At 40.2% G+C, this 23,350-nt stretch overlaps 1 protein-coding gene across 2 annotated transcripts in view; it reads left to right on the plus strand.

The window, feature by feature from the left end:
* The window catches only part of OSBPL11 (oxysterol binding protein like 11), a 100,589-nt gene that overhangs the window by 20,016 nt on the left and 57,223 nt on the right, over window positions 1-23,350 (plus strand). Inside the window, exons 1-3 of one of the 2 annotated variants that reach the window (XM_037525395.2) lie at window positions 5,021-5,370; window positions 5,635-5,839; window positions 21,378-21,446. In XM_037525395.2, coding sequence (XP_037381292.1) covers window positions 5,661-5,839; window positions 21,378-21,446 — 248 coding nt within the window. In that variant the 5' untranslated portion in view covers window positions 5,021-5,370; window positions 5,635-5,660. Of the gene's footprint in view, window positions 1-5,020; window positions 5,371-5,634; window positions 5,840-21,377; window positions 21,447-23,350 lie in introns of those variants that run through there. The other variant, XM_054700494.1, reaches the window with a different exon arrangement.

Raw genomic sequence — 23,350 nt, forward strand, 5'->3', positions numbered from 1 at the left:
TTAAGATGCTATGGAGACCTGCAATGTATTAAGAAGCAGGTAACCCATCTCTACATACCCCAGTGTAGACCCACACACTGCTAAGAGCCTAATGACACTGCTCCCTGATAATCCACTCTGGTAGCCAGCCCCATAAAACCAGGGACCCCCACTGCTCTCAGGTCAAGAAATTGTATCAAGGCAGCCATCCTTCTCTTATTATATTATCTACAATAAATTTTCTTTGCTTGATACCCATTGACTCTTTCAAAATTTGTGAGGGATGAATTGGCAAAAGTCAGAAAAAACCTGTCAGAATCTATAACAATACCACATTTGACTCTTTAGATCTGATCAAAAGCTGAGCATGAAACTGGGAGTATGATTCCATGAGAAAGGGTCATAAATGTGTGGAGAGAGTTCAGACTTACAGGAGATTGAAGATAGAAATCAGACTAACCGACCTTGGTCTCTGGCAGCCTGACCAGACTCCAAATAATCAATAGCCTGCCAACAGTATTGCAAAGGGTAACTTAAATTGCCAACAACAACAAGGAAATTGTTGCCTCAGGCTCCCCAGGACTGAAGCTGGTGGAATCATACCTTGCATGACTGAGGACACTAGTTCTCTGTTACATTTCTTTGAGATGAATCAATACTATTAGAGTGTGGTCTGCATGAAATGCCTTCATCTATTCTCTTCCTAGAACATACAAGGAATTGTCTAAATCTGATGAGCTGAATTCTAAAACACCTGGAATAGTTCAGTGCTAAAATAGGGGTTGTTGCATGTGAAAGGGCTAAGATTTGTAAGAATAGCTTATGATAAAGCCAAAATTGCCTCCAGAGATGGGAGGAAGAAGCAGAATGTCCCTTTATGCCATGTCCATTGTATTGAGCAACTTCTCACAGGGCTGTGTGGTTGCCCAATACCACTTTAAAGAATAAAGCAATGGTAGGGGAAGAAAATGGAGCAACTAGGAGATAATTTACATGCTTTTTTCTGGTTAAACAAGATTTAGGAAATTAGAAATGCAAGCTGGTCCTACAAAGATCTATCGCTTTTGTTACAGTGATCAATGGAAGACTACCTCCTTTTTAGAAATTTCTGTTTTCATATTATGATTTGCAAGACCCAGCAATGCAGCCAGGTGCCATGTTTCTGCTTGAAATGCAGCAATGTGAGTGGGAAAAATAAATCTTCCTAAGAGCCTAATTCAGCTGTACTTAGGTCCCCATAGAATATAAATCTGGAAATAATGTCTCTACAGTGTTTTTTTTTTTTTTTTTTTAAGAAAGGAAGAAACTGGCCCAACATGTAATTGTTATACCAAGTCCTACCAAGACTTAATACCTAATGTATTTGTAGTTTCAGCTTCTCCTACAAGTGGAATTTTAAACCAGTGAAACTGGAATTTCCAGGTCAATGCTAGTAAGATAATTTGCCTGATAAGACTCTTCTTTGCCTTTCCCTAAGGGGTAGGGCTTTCCCTAAAATCTTTCTTTCTTTTTTTTAAAGATTTATTTTATTTTATTTTTTTAAAGATTTATTTGTTTATTTATACAAGCACTGGGTACAGTCAGAAGCGCGGGAGGGTGAGAGAATTCACCAGAGCCAGAGCAGTGAGCAGAACAGGCAGAAGGACCGAAGTACACTGCTGAGGGGAGCAGTGGGTAGCAGGAGAGGTCTGCGCACCATGTGGGACCCTCGCCCAGCAGCCAAGGATCGAACCGGCGCTGCAGAGGCTGCAGGCAGCTTCGCAACCCAGTGCTCAACTGCTGTGCCACCGGGGAGGCCCTAGTGTGATAGATTTTAATAAAATTAACGTGTGGTGGCAGGGGAGAGAGGAGAGAAAAGGATTTCAAATAATAGTTTCCCAATAAAACTCCCCAAGTTACCCATCCCCTCATGGGCAAATGCCTAGACAAACAGGCTCAAACCTAAGCGGGGCCATTGAGGCACCAAAAGCTTGCCACAAATCTTAAGGCACTTCCTGACAAGGAACCACAAAAAAGGAGTTAAGCTGGTGTGAGAAAGCTGGGACAGAGGAGAATCTGAGAGTAAGGAGGTGGTTATTCCCTTTTTATCTGCCATATGAGGTCCCCCTTCTCTGTTTGTGATGTTCCAGATCCTAAAATGCAGGATTCCTGGTCCTCTCCATTATTCTTTAGAATTTTCCATACAAATGTTATTAAATTCATTCTTTTTCCTTTGCTAACCCATTTAATACTGTTTTGATTACTTGTCCAGTCTGAGAAGAACCCAGAGGATTGCAAGGTAATTTATTTTGCACTCTGACAACACTATTCCTGGGGGGTGGTCTATGTGAATGGAGTTCTGTGGTGAAATAATTTTTTTGAAATATTGCACCTTTTATTTGCCTTATAAAAATTCACGATGTGCATCAGCACAGTAACTACTTCAAGAAGTTCTGTAATAAAGGGAGCAATGTAACTTTAAAAAAAATCAGTGTTATTCAAATGTAACCAATCACAGGGAGACAAATATTTAAATCAATTAACACCTATTAATATCCTGCAATGTTGTGTGAAGTGCATATTAAAAAGTGCTACCCTGTATTTTCTTTTCTTTTTATTCTCTCTTTTTTTTTTGGTGATGGGATGAAGGCTTTTCGAAAGAGGTAAAATATCCCATGTTCTGTCAACAAACTCATTTTGTGAGCACATGGTATTGAGTTAAGTAAGGAATTTTCCCTGTTGGAGGTCACCAGGTATAAGTCACATTGACCATAAAAATAAAACCTAGATAAGAATCATTTCCATGGGCCTCCCTGGTGGCGCAGGGTGTTGAGATGCAGCCTATGAAGCTGTCCTGCAGCCACTGCAGTGCAGGTTCGATCCCCGGCCCGCCAGGGAGCGACCCACATGGGGCAGTAGACCTCTCCTGACTTGCCCGCTGCTCCCCTCAGCAACGTGTTTCAGTCAGTCCACCTGTTCTATTCCCAGTTCTGTCTCTGGTGAATTCTCTCACCCCCTGCACCTCTGGCCTGTGCCCCAATTCTTGTGTGCATAAATGAATAAATCTTAAAAAAAAAAAAAAGAATCATTTCCATGACAAACTTTCATGTTTCCCTGAAGGTCGTTTTCAGTAGACTTCCCTGAACAAAGAGATGGACCAGAAGATGCTGGCCACTTTTGCTATCTGCTTTTCTTGTCACAAGGAAAGAAATAACTTGCCCTTAGTGCGTTCCATGTTGCCATGTCTTTTATTCAGCCCAGAGACCCACAAGAGAATGGAATCATCAAGTTTGTTCCAGTTTGATGGAAAAAATGAATTTGCAAATCGACCCTCAGAATTCATACCTGAGTGATTTCGTGATAAAGCATTGTTGACCTTTCTCTCTGTTTCCATGGTCTTTGCTACTTGTGAATGGAAGGGTCACATGACTCCAGTTGACTGTATTTTTATGGGCTTTTGTCAGGAAATCATTATCTGCACTAGGCAAAAGAATACTCAAATGAGTATTCTCATTTTATAACACAGTTTTAAGACCTAATTTTACCGTACTGGGTAGTTAAGCCAAATGTTTTAAAATTCAATAGACATTTGGGAAAAAGTGTTGGGAGAAGCAAAGAAAGGGGGAAAAATTTGTTTTATCAAAATCTGAGCACAACAGCTACTCCATTCTTTTTTATCCCACTTCCTTCCTTGCCTCAAAGTCACTGAGTGTGCCTATTTCTTTTTCTCCCAAAACAAGTTTTGAGTCCCTGCTGTTCTCCTGGAATCCTTAAATGGAATCACCCCATTAGAGTAGGACATTGTTAACGGTTTTCTCCCTAAGCCAGAGGCAGGGAGGCAAAAGTTCCTGGTTATTTGAAAGCGTTGCACCACAGTAGTGGTACCAAATTTTGTGAATGTGAACATTTTGCCCTCTCAGAAACTCTTACTTTGTTCTCTTTCCTTCATTTTTTAATTTTAAATACAAATTGTGGGTCCACTGTGTTATTCTCACAGAGGGTCTCCCGAGGTCAATCCTGTTCCCCACTACCCTGCCCCGAGTTTCTCTGTGGCTTATTCTCTTCATTCCACCACTGCAGACTCAGAGAAAGCAGTTCTTGTGCTTCAGGGAAATAAATCACCCTTCCCTCCCCTATACATCAGGGTTAGAAAGAGAAGATGGAAATAGAAGATATTTTTTCAGTGCTTTTATGCTAGGCACTGTGCTGAGCACTTTCTCTGTATTTTATTTCATTCTATTTCTGTAACAAGAGTTTTGGATCTGGCTACTCACCCCTCATAAGCCAAAACTCAAGAGGCATGAGTTGGTGAAAGGAATCAGGTTTAATGAGGTGCCAGCCGACCTGAGGACATAGCAGACTACTGTAACAAAGACCATCTCCCCAAATTGGGGAGAAGCAGGGACTTCATGGAAGTAGCATCTCAGTGTAGTTTTGAACTATATTTCCTTTTTTTACTAATGAGATGAGAATCCTGTAATACACTTAATAACCTTTTGTATATCTTCTTTGGTTGGAGAAATGCCTCCTCAGCTCTTTTGTCCATTTTTAAATTGGGTTGTTTATATTTTTATTAATGAGTTGTACCCATTCGCTATACATTCTGTACAGAACACACGTTCTGTTTCTAAGCTCTCATCCTAATATGCTAGCACTGAAGGGCCGAGGCCTTATTAGGAAAATCAGAAGTCGCACTCCACAAGGGCACTATTTCGGACCGTCCCTTTGTTTCTCGGTCCCGAGCTGTTCCACCTGCTCCCTCTGTCTCACCCTCCCTTTCTCTTTCTTCTTAGTCAGCCGCCCCAGCACCGCAGTCCTCCGAGGCTCCGCCCCCTTCAGGGCCGCGCGCCCTGATCCAAGATGGCGCCGGGCGCTTCTGCCGTAGAGGGAAGTGAGCTCACGCTACTCCGGAAGGGAAGGCGGGGACCTAGCAGTCGGGCGTGTGACCCGCCTTGGGGCTGTGGGTGGGGCGGCGGCCGCAGCGGTGGCTTTCGAGCTTGAGGCCAGAGAGAGGGCGAGGGACTTGTCCGCCCCTGGAAGCCTAGTTGAGAGGCCGGGGTCGGAGCCTTTCGAGGAAGTCGCCCCGAGCGACTCGCCTCAGACCAGCGGAAAGAGGGCCCTGGGAGCCGGCGTCCCGCCCCCGGCGGCCTCCTTTCCCGACCCTTCTCCGCGGCTTGGCGCGGGCGGCCCGGGTTCAGTCTTGGGGGCTGCGGCGGGAACGGCCGAGCGGTCGGGACAGGTCCCCGCGTGTGAGGACCGGCTGGAGAAGACGAGGGAGCGCGGCGGGTCAGCCCGCCATCCCCGAGGTCAGGCCGCGGGGTCCCCTCCCCGTGGTCCTCCGTCCTTCGCCCAGCCCGCTTGACTGGAGAGAGAGCCCGCGACCTCCCTCCTCTGCTGCTGCTGTTCCTTTGAGTATGTCATCAGATTCCCTGGCTAGTTGATGTTAGTCCTGCTTTTGCCGGGAAGGAGATATTTATTGAAAGGATATCTGGCCTCATCGCTACCCCTGGCCTCTTAAAAGTTTTCCTTCAGTGGGAATGCGTGTGTTCTTCCCTGGACCATTTGCTGTTCCCACTCCGCCGCCGTCCGCAGTAGCAATTGGGATCACCTTCAGATTCAGTCTTAAAAAGTATCACCTGCAGAAGTACTTATAGAAGTTGTTCTCTCCCTCCCTAGAAGGGCAAGTGGACTTTGGAGTTAAGATGCAGGGTGCTGAACCAGTATCGACCATGAAAGTCTCAGAGAGCGAAGGAAAGCTGGAGGGCCTGGCCGCAGCGGTGACCCCAAACAAGAACAGCAGCAACAGCAGCTGTGGGGGCGGAATCAGCAGCAGCAGCAGCAGCAGCAGCCGCGGTGGCAGTGCAAAAGGCTGGCAGTACAGGTGTGTGCCTTTCTCTCAGGAGAGGTAGAGGTGGTGGTGGTGGGGGGTGAGTGTGCTGGGATCTGCATTTCTTCACTTGAAAGGTCTTTTATCCACTGACTTCCAGAAGCAACTAATACATCTATCTTATTTGGACTTGGGTTCTCACCTTTCATGAGCAAGATTTAAGTTATTCCTTCCTTCATTCAACAGGTATTCATTGAAGGCCTTTGGAGACTATCTAGATAAATCCCTGAATTTCCTCTGCAGCCCTAGAGTTAACCTTTCCTCTGATTGAATTCTGTCTTCACTTCTCTTTTTGCCTGTAGGAGGACATAACCATCTAGAACCTTAGGAATCAGTCAGATCAGGTTATTCCAAGGTATTGGAACTAAAGTGTTGGATTCTTATATTTTGTTTCACTATTTGTCTGTGTGCCTGACGCTAGTCCTTTTTAGCTTTTGTGCTGCTTGTAGTTGCGAAATTTCTGTGAAACTTGAAAGTTTCGGGACTCAAGCCAAGATTTTGAGAAGGAAATTTGTCGTGAAAAAATCCATGTATGTAAAACGTGCTTGACCCTATTAACATACAGAAGTAAGGTGTAGAAGATTATAAGTTTTTATTGGTAAATGACTGTAGGTCAGAAAAGTATATTTAGTTACTGTAAGATGTTTAGGCTAACACTTGGAATCATCATGTTTTGTTGCTTTGTTTGCCTGTGGTTTAAGAGTAACCATGTAAAATTATCAATTACTCTGGAAGGGGTATTTTGTGATTTTAGGAAGCAAGATAAAGTAATATTGCATGTAGTCAGAGGTCATTCTTCTGACATCGTCATCTCTTTGATACCCATTCTCAAATGAATTGAAAAGTGAAACAGGTTTCCTAGAAGAACTGGAGTGAGTTGTCAAGAAGCTTTACTCCTGTGCACTTTACTCCTGTGATTTCACTCAGAACACTATCTTATTTACAGTATTATTTAATGGCTTTATAATTTTTTCCAACTAGAATCACAGATGAAAAAGGTTATTAGGGGAAATGTGAAAGGAAATGGTAACTAACAATATAGGACAGTTAAAGAATATGTGAAAAACTAGCATGCAGACTCAGCTGTATTACTTCCTAGCACAATAATCAGTCATCCAGAAAGCAGTCTGCTTAAGAAGACATAGACTGTATGACACGGTGGTGAACAATTTCAAAAGATAGTAGCTACAATTAAAAAAAAAGTTTCAGTGTCTGGAAAATTCATTTATGTGGAACTCACCTCCAAGGATGCAGATAAAAAAGGCATTAATGCATTTACATATGGACATTTTTATTTCAGTGGGAATTTTCCAAGGTTAATCCAACATAGCCTTCAATCTAATTTATCCCTTTGTCCTCTAGAAGATTGATCAGGGAGTGTTCTCTGTTGTCCTGTGTTGCTCTCTTTTCCCTGACTTCTTCCCCTGAGGTTTTAGTCTCTAGACTAAGAACAGTAATAGAAACCAATCTAATCCTTTCCTCTTTAAAGTCATTTACACTTTCCTTAACCCTTATTTTTGACCTTTGGCTCTGTCCTCACTAAAGAGTGAAAAAAAAAAATGATGTTTTTAACCTCTTATTCCAATTGATTTCTCTGTTACAAATCTTTTCCTGACTTTTTTGATATTTCTTTTGGTTTCTTTTTTATTCCTCTGTTCCTTTATCATTTTCTTTGGTTGACCTTCCCTTTAAAGGCTAATGTGATACTCCATCATTTCTCATCTTGAGCTACATATTTTCTCCTACTTATCTTATTCTGTTTCTGGAACTTGGAGAGGCATATATCCAACCCCCTACCTGTAATTTGCTACTATTCCATTTTTAAAATGGAGATTTTGTGAAATTTAATGAAAACCCTGTGGTTTAGACCTTGGGCTATGCACTTTGAAATTTAGTTAACATGTTTTCAAGGTTCATAAATGTTGCAGCATGTATCATTTCATTCCTTTTTATGACTGAATAATACTCCTTTTTTGAATGTAGTGTTTGCTTATCTAGCCATAAATTGGTGTACATTTGGGTTGTTTCTGTTTTGTGGCTGTTGTAAATAATGCTGCTATGAATATTTGCATTCAAATTTTATGTGCATATGTGTTTTCATTTCTCTTGGGTATATACCTAGAAGTGAGATTGTTGGGTCATATTAATGACTCTTTTTTTTAACTTTATGGGGACCAGCTTCAAAGTTTTCCTAAGTGGCAGCACTATTTTAAATACTCACCAACAATGCGTAGGGTTTTAATATTTTCACATACTCACTAATACTTGTTACTGTCTTTCTTTTTAATTTTAGTCATCCTAATAAGTATGAAGTGGTATCTTGGGTTTTTAGTTGCATTTCCTTGATGACTAGTACTGTTGCACATCTTTTCATGAGCTTGCCAGTGTATTCAGATCCGTTTGGCTGTTTTAAAAAAATTGTTGTATAATTAACATACAACATTAGTTTCCGGTATACAACATGTGATTTGATATTTGTATACATTGTGAAGTGATCATCGTAATAAATCTATTATGCTATTTATCATCTTAGCAGTTTTCAAATTTGTAATACCATATTATTGATTATAGTCCCCATGCTATTCATCTCCTTGACTGACTTGTTCTATAACTGGAAGTCCGTAAATATTGGTCCTGTTCAGTTATTTCACTTACCAACTCCCATTTCCCATTTCCTTCCACCCCTCTGGTAATCTTAGTCTGATTTCTGTCTGTATGATTTTAGTTTTGTTTTGTTTGTCTGTTAGATTGCACATACAGGTGAAATTATACATTATTTGTCTCTGACTTATTTCATTTAGCATAATATCCTTATGGCCTATCCATATTGTCTTCAAAGGCAAGATTTCATTCTTTTTCATTGCTCACCCTCTCATGTGTGCATGCATGTGCACTTATGCGCCAATGTGTGTATGTGTGAGTGTGTGTATTCTTTCACTGACAGAGATGTAGGTTGTTTCCATGTCTTGGCTATTGTAGATAATGCTGCAGTGCACATAGGGGTGCGCCTTTCTTTTCTAATTAATATTTTTATTTTCTTTGGGTAAATACCCAAAAGTGGAATTACTGGGTCACTTAGTGGTTCTATTTTTAATTTTTTTTAAAGATTTATTTATGCATACAAGAACTGGGGTACAGAGGTGTGGCAGGGGAGGGGTGATAGGATTCACCAGAGACAGAGTGGGGAACACAACAGGCAGATTGACTGAAATACACTGCTGAGGGGAGCAGTGGATGAGTCAGGAGAGTCTGCTGCGCCATGTGGGTCACCTCCCTGGCCAGGGATCAAACTCATGCTTCAGTGGCTGTGGATAGCTTCATAGGCTGCTTCTGAGGCCCCTATTTTTAATTTTTTTGAGGAGTCTCTATAATGTTATCTAAAGCGGCTGTACAGTTTACATTCCCACCACCATTCCTTACCAACACTTGTTTGTTGTTTTTTTTAATGTAGCCATTCTGATAGGCATCAAGCGATATTTCATTGTGATTTTGATTTGCATTTGTTAGCTCCTGGGGTCAAATTCAGGCCCCAGCCTGATATAAAGTGCTGAGACTTAACCCCAGCACCACCAGGATTTCCCTGATCATTAGTGATGATGAGCATCTTTTTATATACCTGTTGGCCTTCTGTATGTCTTTGAAAAAAATGTCTTTTCAGTTCTTCTGCCCATTTTTAGATCGGATCGCCGGAGTTGTTTTATGTAGTCCTATTCGTTTATTTTTGCTTTTGTTGACATTTCCTTTGTGGTCAAATCCCCCCAAAAAAATCACTAACATGATTTCAAGGGACTTAACGCTTATGTTTTCTTCTAGGAATTTTAGGGTATCAGTTCTTATATTCCAGTCTTTAATCCACCTTTGCCCATTTGAGAATTGGGTCTTTCTATTACTGAGTTGCAAGAGTTCTTTCTAAGAGTTCATATATATCAGATATACCGTTTAAAAATATTTGCTCTCATTATGTGGGGTGTCTTCACTTTAAAAAAATTTTTATTTTTTTGCCTTTTGACTGGAACAACCAGCTTCCAGTACATAACTAATGTGGTCAACACAAAGGAAAAAGGAGAAGCACCAACTCTATGTTCTCTAGGCCTTTTTGAAGAAATGGAGTTGTTCTTTTTGCCACATACGTGCAAATCTGCAAGAAAGGGATATTGCAGACAGCAAGAGAATGGGCATCAATGCCCCATCAGTGTTACCATGGCAAAATCAGAAGTCTATAATGTCACCCAGCATGCAGTTGGCATTTTTGTAAGTAAACAAGGGCAAAATTCTTGCCAAGAGAATTAATGTATTGAGCGTATTGAGCATATTAAGCACTCTTAAGAGCTGAGATAGCTTCCTCAGACTAGTGAAAGAAAATGAACAGAAAAAAAGAAAGTTAAAAAGAAAGGGACTTGGGTTCAACTGAGGTACCAGACTGCTCCACCCAGAGAAGCACACTTGGTGAGAACAAATGGAAAGGAGCCTGAGCTGCTGGAACCCATTCCCTATCAATTCATAGATGCATGATAGGTATGGGGAAAAAAAATAAAAGATCTCTGGATTATGAAAATTAAAAAAAATTATCTTCATTTCTTTTTAAAATTGATGTATAACATTGTATTCATTTCAGGTGTGCAGCATAATGATTTGATATTTGTGCATTGCAAAGTGATCACCACAATTAGTCTAGTTATACATAGTAATAAAACCTTTTTCTTATGATGAGAACTTCTAAGATTCACTCTCTTAGCTATGTAATATTTTTATTGTCTGTATTCACCATGTTGTACTTGCATTACTGTGACTTATTTTATAACTGGAAGTTTGTACCTTTTTACCCCCTTCACCTGTTTCACTCTGTTTTCACTCTCTTGATAATGTTTATAGCACATAAGTTTAATTGTCATGAAGCCAAATCTATTTTTTCTTCTCTGCTTATACTTTGTGTCACATCTAAGAACCTACTGTTAAGTCCAGCATCACAAAAATATATGCTTAAGTTTTTTTTTTTTTAAGATTTATTTATTTCTGCATACAAGAGTTGGGGCACAGGACAGAGATATGGGGGGGGTGGTGGTGAGAGGATCTACCAGAGACAGAGCAGGCAGATTGACTGAAATACACTGCTAAGGGGAGCAGCGGGTGAGACAGGAGAAGTCTGCCTCACCATGTGGGTTTCTTCCAGGCCGTCCGGGGATCGAACTTGTGCTGCAGAGGCTGTGGATTGCTTCATAGTGCAGTGCTTAACCCCTTGCGCCACCAGGGAGGACCTTAAGTTTTGTGTGTATTTTACCACTTATAAAAGTTCTCTGTGCCTTTCGAGAGGCTTTTTTCTTTATATTTAATTTTCCTTTACCTTTTGTGAAATAACTGCTCATGTTTGTTCAGTTTTCTAATGAATCTTAATATTCATCTTGTTAACATGTTTAGTCTATTTTAAAAACATTACATATTACTATTTAATACTTAAAATAATTTTGCTAATTTTATTTTTTAATTGGAAAAAGAGATATTTACCTTACATACTTGTCCCAGTCTTCCAGTTTCCCTCCTTGGAGGCACTTTCACTGGTTTCTTCACTGAAGTTCCAGAGAAATTATATTACTCCTTTATATAATAAGTATATGACCACATATAATATTTTAATTTTGTTTGGGTAAATTTTTTAGTATACTTGATGTAAAGATTTTCCTAGTCTTTGTATTTTAATTTATTGCATTTTTTTAGGCATATAGAAAATTTTATAAGTCAGATCTCTTTTTGTTTTCCTTTCACTTCTAATTATAGAAAGTTATTTTTATAAATACTTGTTTGCATGTAGGCATAACATGATTTGGTAGTTTTGTATTTAACTTTTTCATTTACCTGAAATTTGTTATGAAATATGATAGGAGACTGTGTTATCACAGATTCCCTGCCTCAGATTAAATGTATTGAACCAGCAACATTTATTTATTTATTTTTTTTATCATATAGCATCTGTGGATGAGGAACCTTGGTGTTGCTTAACTGGGCCCTCTGTCTCTAGGTTTTTCACAAGGCTCAACTGGGAAGGATCTCCTTCCTGGCCCACTCATGGCACAATTCTGTTCTTTTTACCTGTTGGACAAAGACCTCTATTCCTCATTAGCTGACCTCTGGTGGCATCATTTGCTTTGTGGCTGCATGGACTTCTGCACAGAGTATCTCATTACTTGGTAACTTGTTTTATCAGAGTGAGGAAATGAAAGGCGAGAGAGTGCTGGCAGGACAGAAATCATAGTCACCTCTGCCTAAATGTGGAAGGGAAGTCACTTCACTGTTTGTTTTTTTTTTTTTTTTTGTATTTCAGAATTTTACTCACTTCACTGTTCTTTATTCATTGGAAGCAAGTGGTGAGATTCAGCTCACACAAAGGTGTGAGTACCAGCAGGGACTCATGCAAGGATGTACCTACCCATCACAGATGTTAATTCTGGACTGTCGTCTACTCTTGAGATAGATTTGACAAGTAGGCAATTGGAAATTGTTTTCTAAAGCTGAGATTAGGACTGAATTTGATCTTTGGGGAATAAGAGGAGCTACTAGACAATCACTTGCAAGAGCCTAGACTGGAGCAGGCTAGAAAAGAAGGGAGCCTTTATAGAAAGATTGAAAGACCAGGTGATTGATTAGGTGGAAGGAAGGTGGTAGTGAGGGAAGAAGGTAAAAGTTGACTTCAGCCATGCAGAGTTGAAATTTTGAAAAGTCTAGAGGAGAAGATTTTGAGAGTCAATGACATATTTGGTTTATGGCATGTTGAACTTAAGTTGTCAGAATGTTTTCTTTTGAAGTTGATAGACTGTTGAAGTGGTACATCCAGCCTGCTTTTAGAGCTATGGAGCATTGTAAATGTAGATAATTACTTTATATATCCAGAATGTTTTCACTTCTATTATTACACTTAATTCTCACAGCAACTCTTAGAGTTATCCACATTTTGCAGTTGAAGAAAACATAAGTCAAAATGAGTTGGCCAAGGTTACATGGTCAGTACGTGGAAGAACTTTTATTCCTGTTATTTATATAGGAGTATTAAAGGTAGATAAGCTTTCTACCATAATTATCCATAAGAAATGGATAATTATTCATATTTTTAGGTATTTGTGATTTCATCATTTACTAGTGTTCTACTCATGCAGCAGATATTTTTTAGCCTCTACCATATGTGAAACTCTCTTGTTAGTTAATCACAAAATTTGTGTATACCTAGAACAATAAAAGTAGAAACCCCAAGTGTTCCTCTGGGGATTCTTGAAAAAGAATCAGGAAAGGGAAGAACCTCAGCTGAATTTGCAAAATTGCTCATGATGATCTTTTTAAAAACCAAAGTTTTTAAATAGATTTAAAATAGATAGAAAATAGATTTCTTAATTCTAGATCATCCTTCCCTTTTCATAAAGGGAAGTGTTTTAATAAAATGTGCATGCTTCCATTATTTTATATTCTTAATGTCAGCTTTTAGAAAACTTTACAAATCTGCAAATATGCCACTTGCTTATTAAAGTGGATAGAAGAGAACTACTCAGAAGGAACTGAAAAGCAAATCAAGGTATAAAATGGGCCTGCTTTTTCTTATTTTGTTCTCTACACTGATTAACCATGTTTAACAAGCAGGCAGGTCTCTTTTATTCAGTAGCAAATAGTTAGGCATTTCAGTAAGTGGGTAGGAGTTTGTAGAACCAAGTTTAGGGGTCAGACCTGGCATCTTCCCACTCAAATACTCTCAAGGAAAAGAACCTCCTTGCAAATGGGAAAAGAGCTGCCTAAATATAACCTGTTTACTGTCTTTGAGGTTTTACCACTTCTATTGAGGCTGATTTGAAGAAAAAATCATTAACATTTGCTTTTTTTTCTCTTTCGGAATTAAAAGAAAGTTGAGTGTATCTTTCTGTACCTAGCTTTTCCTGCTAGAAACCTATAAATGCCAGTAAAAACAGGGAAAAACCACTTCATAGATATGTAACTAAAAACTACAAAACACTGCTTCAAAATCTAGTGAGCAATAAATTTTTCTTTTAATTATAAGGAAAAATCACAAGTGATATAAAAAAAATTGACTATGTCAAGCCTCGAGGATCAAAGTATGGTTTATTATGATATACTCTGATTTCTTAATTTCCTTATACAGTTGGTGCTTAACACAGGTTTGAACTACTTGGATCCACTTATATGTGGATTTTCTTGTAAATAATAAACACTATAAACCTAGAATATCAGTAAATATCATAGAGTTCTGTAAATGTATTTTCTCATGGTTTTCTTAATATTTTCTTTAACTTTATTGTAAGAATACAGTATATGATACATATACAAAATATGTGGTAATCAGTTGTTTGTTGTTGGTAAGGCTTCCATTCAACAGCAGGCTATTAGTAGTTGAGTTTGGGGGAGTCAAAAGTTATACACAGATTTCCAACTGCACAGGATTCAGCACCCTTAACCCCTGCATTGTTCAAGGGTGACCTGAATTTTTGCTTTACAGATTTAAATACAGTCGATTTGAATTCATTTTTTTCCAGAGAAGTTACTATGTCAGAATTATACAAACAGGTTAGTGTTAGAACATGTAAATTAGTCTTTTTAGTCCTTTTTTTGTATAAATCACATAATTTAGATACTAGGGGAAGTTATCCATCAAATAGACTTCCAGGAAATTGTGTCTTTTCAAAACACTTTTTTTTAAAAGATTTATTTATTTATTTATTTATTTATTTATACAAGCACTGGGTACAGTCAGAAGCACGGGAGGGTGAGAGAATTCACCGAGCCAGAGAGGGGAGCAGAACAGGCAGAAGGACCGAAGTACACTGCTGAGGGGAGCAGCGGGCAGCAGGAGAGGTCTGCGGGCCATGTGGGACCCTCCTCCGGTGGCCGGGGAACAACCGGGGATTGAACCGGCACTGCAGAGGCTGCGGGCAGCTTTGCAACCCAGCACTCAACTGCTGCGCCACCGGGGAGGCCCTCAAAACACTTTTTTCAAAACATTCATTTATATATATTTTACATCGTTTATTCATTTTTTTTTTTTTTTTACAGTGTTTGCCTTCTTTTTTCAGGTGTAGTCCCCATAGAATTTCCACCATCAGTTCACTCATGCACCATAACCATAATCCCTTATGCTCTTCCCACCCTCATTTTGATCCCTCTCCCTTCCCCTCCCCTGCGGATTGTCTCTGATACATAGTTGCCTGTTTGTTTTTGTTTTGTTGTGTTTTTGTATTGTTGTTATTTTTTTCCCCTGATGTCTTATTTGGTTCCCCTATATTCCTCCTGTAAGTGAAACCATCTGATATTTTTCTTTTTCCTTCTAACATTTCGCTGAGCATAATCCCTTCTAGCTCCATCCATGTTGCTGGGAACGGCATTAGTTTATCCTTTTTTTTGCTAAGTAATATTCCATTGTATATATGTACTATATCTTCTTGATACAGTCATCTATTTTTGGGCATTTGAGTTGTTTCCAAGTCTTACCTATTAGAAATAGTGCTGCAATAAACATAGGAGTGCAGATATCCTTTTGAATTAATGTGTTTGTGTCTCCTTTGGGTAGATCCCTAGGAGTGGAATTGCTGGGTCATATGGTAGTTCCATTTTTAGTAGACTGAGGAACCTCCAGACAGCTTTCCATAGTGGTTGGACCAGTTTGCACTCCCACCACCAGTGTAGGAGAGTTCCTTTTTCACCACATCCTTGCCAACATTTGTTGTTGTTCGTTTTTTTAATATGTGCCATTCTTACTGGTATAAGGTGGTATCTCATTGTGGCTTTGATTTGCATTTCCCTGATTATGAGGGATGTTGAACATTTTTTCATATGCCTGTTGGCCATTTGCATTTCCTCTTTGGAGAAGTGTCTTTTAAGTTCTTCTGCCCATTTTTTCACTGCATTGTTTACTTGCCAAACACTTATTTTTTACTTCCAAGATAGTGTAGCATATCCTTGGTATAAATTATAATACATTGAAGAGAGGACACATATTTGTTCTTTTTGTTTGAGGTAATATCTCTCCTAGCTAACAATCTCCTAGCTACTGATTTTGCTTAATAAAGTAATTTATGTCCAGAATATCAGGTTTAACTTTAAACTAAATTGATTAGTCACATTAGTGTTTTGGCATTACCATCTGAATTTTAGGACAGTTTATAGAACAGTTTAGTTTGTTGGTGAAAGAAAGTATTTCTTTTTGGTTTATAGGCATTGTAACAAAGCGTAATTTCCCACTCTGTTTCCCTGTACTCAAGTTTTGGTTGCCTTTGCGGTTTTCTTCGTCTGCTACCCTTGACATTGACTGGAAGGTGCCTGGAGGAGATAAACTGGTTAATAATTGATTCTGACTACAGTTGAAACCCTAGTCAGAGGGATACAAGGAGAGAAAAAGAAATGAGGGAGAACAAGAAAAGGATATAGCAAGAGAAACAGAGGTAGGGAAGAAAGGGAGGCAATGGTAAGGAGCATGGTATCGATGGAGAGAAGAAATGCCACTAACAGTTATTTCTGCAATCGGTTTCCTATTCTTGATAGAGGTCTTTATTTATTTATTTTTTTAAAGATGTATTTATTTATGCATACAAGAGCTGGGGCATAGGCCGCTGCTCCCCTCAGCAGCGTATTTTGGTCAGTCTGCCTGTTCTGTTCCACACTCTGTCTCTGGTGGATCCTCTCACCCCCACTCTACCCCTGCATCTCTGGCCTGTGCCGCAGCTCTTGTATGCATAAATAAATATATCTTTAAAAAAAATAAAGACCTCTATCAAAGATTTATTTATTTATGCATACAAGAACTGGGGTATAGGCCAGAGACACGGAAGGTGAGAGGATTCACCAGAGACAGAGCAGGGAACAGAACAGGCACACTGACTGAAATACACTGCTGAGGAAGCAGTGGGCAAGACAGGAGAGGTCTGCTGCGCCATGTGGGTAGCTCCCTGGCCAGCCGGGGATTGAACTCGTGCTGCAGAGGCTGTGGATAGCTTCATAGTGCTGTGCTCAATCCCTTGTGCCACCAGGGAGGCCCAAAAGTGAACTTTTTTTTTTTATTATTAAAGATTTATGTATTTATATATACAAGCACTGGGTACAGTCAGAAGCGCGGGAGGGTGAGAGAATTTACCAGAGTGAGAGAGGGGAGCAGAGCAGGCAGAAGGACCAAAGTACACTGCTGAGGGGAGCAGCGGGCGGCAGGAGAGGTCTGTGCGCCATGTGGGACCCTCCTCCGGTGGCTGGGGAGCAGCTGGGGATCGAACCGGTGCTGCAGAGGCTGCGGGCAGCTTCGCAATCCAGCGCTCAACCGCTGCACCACCAGGGGAGGCCCCAAAAATGAACTTTTCAATAGCTTTAATCTTTTGGATTGTCATCTCTTCATAGAACAGAAAACATAACATGATCAGCTGTGTGGTATGTTCTCCCTTCAACAACTAGATTTTACTCATATTACCTGATATATTAAAATCTATAAAAATCCCTACATTTTATTTTATTATTATTTTTTTAAATTTTTACTTTTCACAAGCATTAGAATCTTTTTTTTTTTTTAATAGAGGCATGTTTTATTTATTTGCTTGTTTGTTTGTTTGTTTTTGTTTATACATGCACTGGGTACAGTCAGAAGCGCAGGAGGGGGCCTCCCCGGTGGCGCAGCGGTTGAGCGCTGGGTTGCGAAGCTGCCCGCGGCCTCTGCGGCACCAGTTCGATCCCCGGCTGCTCCCGGCCACCAGAGGAGGGTCCCACATGGCGCGCAGACCTCTCCTGCCGCCCGCTGCTCCCCTCAGCAGTGTACTTCGTCATTCTGCCTGCTCTGCTCCCCGCTCTGGCTCTGGTGAATTCTCTCACCCTCCCGTGCTTCTGACTGTACCCAGTGCATGTATAAAGAAAACAAGCAAACAAACAAATAAATAAATAAAACATGCCTCTATTTAAAAAAAAAAAAAAAAAAAAAAAAAAAAGAAGCGCAGGAGGGTGAGAGAATTCACCAGAGCCAGAGCGGGGAGCAGAGCAGGCAGAAGGACCGAAGTACACTGCTGAGGGGAGCAGTGGGCGGCAGGAGAGGTCTGCACGCCATGTGGGACCCTCCTCCCTTGGCCGGGGAGCAGCCGGGGATCGAACCGGCGCCGCAGAGGCCGCGGGCAGCTTCGCAACCCAGCGCTCAACCGCTGCGCCACCGGGGAGGCCCAAAATCCCTACATTTTAAATGGGAGCAAAGTGTGAAGATTGAGATTCAAATACTCACATTTTATTTTATTTTTTTGTAATTTCCACTTTTCTCCACCCCTTTTTTTTTTTAAGATTTATTTATTTATACAAGAACTGGGGTACAGGCCAGAGGCGTGGGAGGTGTGTCTCACCTGAGACAGAGGGAAGCAGAACAGGCAAATGGACCAAAAACACTGCTGAGGGGATCAGCGGGCAAGTTAGGAGAGGTCTGCTGCATCATGTGGGTTGCTCCCTGGCCAGGGATCGAACTCGTGCTACAAAGGCTGGGGACAGCATCATTGGTTGGGTCTTAAACCTTTGCGCTACCAGGGAGGCCCTCTACCTGATAAATTCTCAGTGAATAAGACATTCACTCCCAAAGTTCTTTATCCTGGCCACCAGATGATGCAGTTGTTCCACAGCAGCTGATGGCACTGATTTCCCCAGAGAAGGGGAATAGAGAGGATGAGAGAGGGACAGTGTAAACAGTTCTTCCAGAGAATAGGTTGCTCTTAAGTTGGTTCTTTGTAACCTGTTTATATAGTAAGAAACAGGCCAGCAGTTTATAATTGCACAATTGAGTTGTAATATTTTAATTAGATGCTAATAGCCATGAATGACACTTAGTAATAAAGACTTGGTGTAGGGAACCTAGATTGAGGGTAGTCCCAAAATAATGAATTCTGGAACATCTTAACACTTTAAGAGCATATTTAATTCAAGTTATATGGCATTTTAGGCCTGTGGGTGTGTAGGGTATAAATAAATAAGTACATACTTAGGTTATGGATCCTCATTGTAGAAGCCCAAGAAATTAGAGGCAAACAGATTGGCCTCTTCTGTGTCCCACCATAGTGAGGAGGCACTATTCTGGCTAGAGCTATTTTTCAGTTTTCCTAGAATCATAGCATTAGATTTTATGTAGCTCTGTCTGTAGTCAGAGACACAGGACATATGAACAAAGAATATATATTTTAATTGAAGTAATGTTGATTTACAACACTATATGAGTTAGGGGTGTAGTTTCATGCCTCAGAGTTTTGAGAACAAGAATAGTTCAAAGAAGCTAAACTGTGTGTTAAATATCTAAAATCCTTTGAAACCCTTTGAAAAGAAGCTTTTGGAAAGTTATTTTGGGATGGAGTCCAGGGGCCTTGGGATTCCTGTGGCCCCCAAAAGCTTTTTATTTATCTATTTTATTTTATTTTTTTCAAGATTTATTTATGCATAGAAGAGCTGGGGCACAGGCCAGAGATGAGGTGGGTGAGAAGATTCACCAGAGACAGAGTGGGGAACAGAACGGGCAGATTGACTGAAATACACTGCTGAGGGGAGCAGCGGACGAGTCAGGAGAGGTCTGCTACGCCATATGGGTTGCTCCCTGGCCGACCGGGGATCGAACTCGTGCTGCAGAGGCTGCGGATTGCTCCACAGTGCGGTGCTTAATTAACCTTGTGCCACCAGGGAGGGCCGGTCCCCTAAGGCTTTTAATCCCCAAGCCTGAGAGTACAAGGGACTATGTTGGTGGCTCATGGGTGATGTGGTGGTGGGAGATTTATGGGAACCGCACCTGAGGGGAGAAATCCAATATTGTACAAAAATGAACAACGATATAAGAAAATAAAAAAGTTTAATAAAAATAAAATAAACCTCAAGCCTGGGGAAAGGGGGGATCCAGATAAGAAAAGTGCATATTTCTTTGCCTTTCCACATACCGTACTAAAAAGAAACAGGAAGAAATAGTTTGGTTGTGACCTGGGAGCTAGGAGTAGAGCAACTTTAGGTAAACCCAATGAGGATGAGTTTCTAAAGAAGAATCCTTTCCTGTAGACTGTGAGCTTTAGAAATTATTAAAATGAGAATTCAACTGGTGCTGTCATTTTTATGACAATAGATGCCTGATTATCAGAACTTTGGGTTGGTATTTTAGGAGTTGACAACTTTTATCTTCTTGAGATTGGTGACCTTATGAAACTAGTGGGACTTGAACAGTTTGACTTAATAAGCAGTGCTGCTGGCTAGCCTTGAAATTGAAGGAAAATACAGGAAAAAGAATATATACCAAGTCAAGGGATTCTTTATTTTCAGATTTGATCTTTATCTTCAATCTCTTTGAAAGAATGAGATTAGAAAGGCACCAAACTTTGAGTTTATTCTGGAGGTATCCCCCTATTTGCACTCCAGTAATAGTAGAATCTTATAGTCATTTTGGTCACTTTGCTTGAGAGAGTGTCTTTACTTTCAGGTCTTTTCATTTGTTATTCAGCTCTATCTACAGTTTTTTTTTCAATTTTTCTATTGGTTGTGTCAGCTCTTCTCTGCTTTTGCCTTTGATGTTCATGTTTTGAAGATTGCCTTAACTGACACACAATTTTCTGGATGTTGGTTAGCTACAAATTTTACCTTATGATTCAGGGTAGTAGAGAAAATAAATATTTAATTTCCTTTGCTTTTTTTAGTGTAAAGTTAAAATTTTACAATCGAATAGGTCACTTAAAAAGGAGTTGTTAATGTAAACTCCAAAAATAAAAGTTGATTGCTATATATCTAAAAATATATCGATATAGACAAAGCTTTCATGTATTTTCTTCGGTATATAGAACCTTAAAATATTGAAAAAGAATTATCAAGGATATAGTGGATTTTCTTTTAACCACTGTCACAGAACATAACTGTAATAAATGGAAAAAGAGGGGAGTAGGAAGAAAAGAAAATCGTTGTAATAAGATATTGGTACAGTTATTAAACTAAATCTTCCCATTGTGACTTGTAGTAAGTAGTAAGCTCTTTGCCTCATGCCTTCGGGCCTAGGAGATGGGAGCGAGGTGTCACACACTCATCAAAAATAGGATCTTCAGTTTAGAAGCCCAAGGAATTAGAGTCACAACATATTGGCTTCGTGTGTGCCTCATCAGAATGAGGAGGCACTCTTCTGCCCAGAGACCATTTTTAGTTATTCTGAATCCATACAACTAGATGGTATACCTTCAGTATTGAATAAGTTATAAAGTGTTTGTATTTATATTTGGTTTACATTTATGTGATTTTATATATAATGATGTTTATTTGAAACATTGTATAATTAATGAGGCATTCACTTGTTTTGAAGAAATGTGGTAAAATAAAGTCGTATAGATAGGAAATTTGGGAGATGAAGCACCTCTATTTGTTGATCTATAAATTTTTCTTCTGAAGAAAGTTTGAGGCATTTGTATTGTATGTATACTTTAATAGTATGTATGTATAATAGTATGTATCTATACCTATTTTGAAAACTACACAGTTAATTTTCTGGGATTTCTTGTAATTTCTGATCTTTCTGATCTTTTTGAAACAGTGATCACATGGAAAATGTGTATGGCTATTTAATGAAGTATACCAACCTCGTCACTGGGTGGCAGTACAGGTAAGTGTGATTATTCTTTGTCACATTACTCCTAAGAGACCAGAAGAGTGGAACTGAAAAAAAAATTTTTTTTAAAGATTTATTTATTTATTTATACAAGCACTGGGTACAGTCAGAAGCACCGGAGGGTTAGAGAATTCATCAGAGCCAGAGCGGGGAGTAGAACAGGCAGAGTGATGGAATACACTGCTGAGGGGAGCAGCAGGCGCGGCAGGACAGGTCTGCATGCCATGTGGGACCCTTGATGGCGGCTGGGGATCGAACCGGTGCTGCAGAGGCTGCGGGCAGCTTCGCAGCCCAGCGCTCAAACACTGTGCCACCAGGGGAGGCCCAGAACCAAAAATTTTATATTCTACTATTCAGTACAAACATGGCTGGGAAACCATTTAAAAAAGAATTTACCATGATTTCTAAAAATCTGTGTACTTGTTTCTTTTTAGTGGGTAGGAGGAGTTGACATCTGTCAAAATGGTAGCCTCCAAAATGCCTTAGATGTTAACTGTTCTGTTAGAATTAAGATCATGTTTTTACCTTCCTTGAGCATTCTATACTTTCCAGGTGCTAGGCTGTTACAGTGATTTGGAGGGAACTGATAGATTTCTGTGGGGAGCCTGTTTTGTGCATGATTCTCAAAACTTCTCTGGGACTTTGGTGAATTTAAATAATCAGCCCAAGTCACACAGGCATTCAGTAAGTCGCAGTGCCAACCATCTTAAATATATTATGTCATTGGTAGTTCTGGGGAAGGATAATTGAACTTTTTTTTGGGGGGGCAGTAAAATACACATATCAAAAAAATATACATACCATAAAATTTACCACTTGAATCACTTTTAACTTCACAGTTCATTGGCATTACATATATTTACATTGTTGTATAGCCATCACACCATGCATCTCCAGAATGTTTTGCCTCTTCTCAAACTGAAATTCTGTATCCATTAAACAACAGCTCCCCATTTCTCCTTCCCTTGGTCCTTGGCAACCCCTGTTCTGCTTTTATCTTTGTGAATTTGACTGTTCCAGGTGCCTTGTATAAATGGAATCATACAGTATTTATCCTTTTTTTTTAAGATTTATTTTTATTTATTTATACAAGCACTGGGTACAGTCAGAAGTACAGGAGAGTGAGAGGATTCACCAGAGCCAGAGCGGGGAACAGAACAGGCAGACCGACGAAATACACTGCTGAGGGGAGCAGTGTGCGTGGCAGGAGAGGTCTGCGCGCCATGTAGGACCCTCGCTGGTGGCTGGGAATTGAACCAGCGCTGCATAGGCTGCAGGCAGCTTCGCAGCCCAGCGCTCAACCGTTGTGCCACCAGAGGGGGCCCCAGTATTTGTCCTTTTATGACTGATTTATTTTATTATTTATTTATTTAAAAAAGATTTATTTATTTATACAAGCACTGGGTATAGTCAGAAGTGCGGGAGGGCGAGAGAATTCACCAGAGCCAGAGCGGGGAGCAGAGCAGGCAGAAGGACCGAAGCACACTGCTATGGGGAGCAGCGGGCGGCAGGAGAGGTCTGCGCGCCATGTGGGACCCTCTGGTGGCCGGGGAGCAGCCAGGGATTGAACCAGCGCTGCAAAGGCTGCGGGCAGCTTCGCAACCCAGCGCTCAACCGCTGCACCACTGGGGAGGCCCTATGACTGATTTATTTCACTTAGCTTAATAGCTTCATGGTTCATTCATGTTATAGCATGTGTCAGAACTTTTTTCCTTTTTAAGGCTGAATAATATATTATTATATCTGTCTACCACATTTGTTTAGCCATGCACCTTTCAATGAGCATTTGGGTTGTATTGACCTTTTGGCTACTGTGAATAATGCTACTATGAATATTAGTACACAAATAACTGTTCAGGTCCCTATTTTCACTACTTTGATGTATATACCCACAAGTG

This window comes from Talpa occidentalis, unplaced genomic scaffold (genome assembly GCF_014898055.3).
Source record: "Talpa occidentalis isolate TD23 unplaced genomic scaffold, MPIMG_talOcc4v2.1 talOcc4.4, whole genome shotgun sequence".
Taxonomy (NCBI): Eukaryota; Metazoa; Chordata; class Mammalia; order Eulipotyphla; family Talpidae; genus Talpa; species Talpa occidentalis.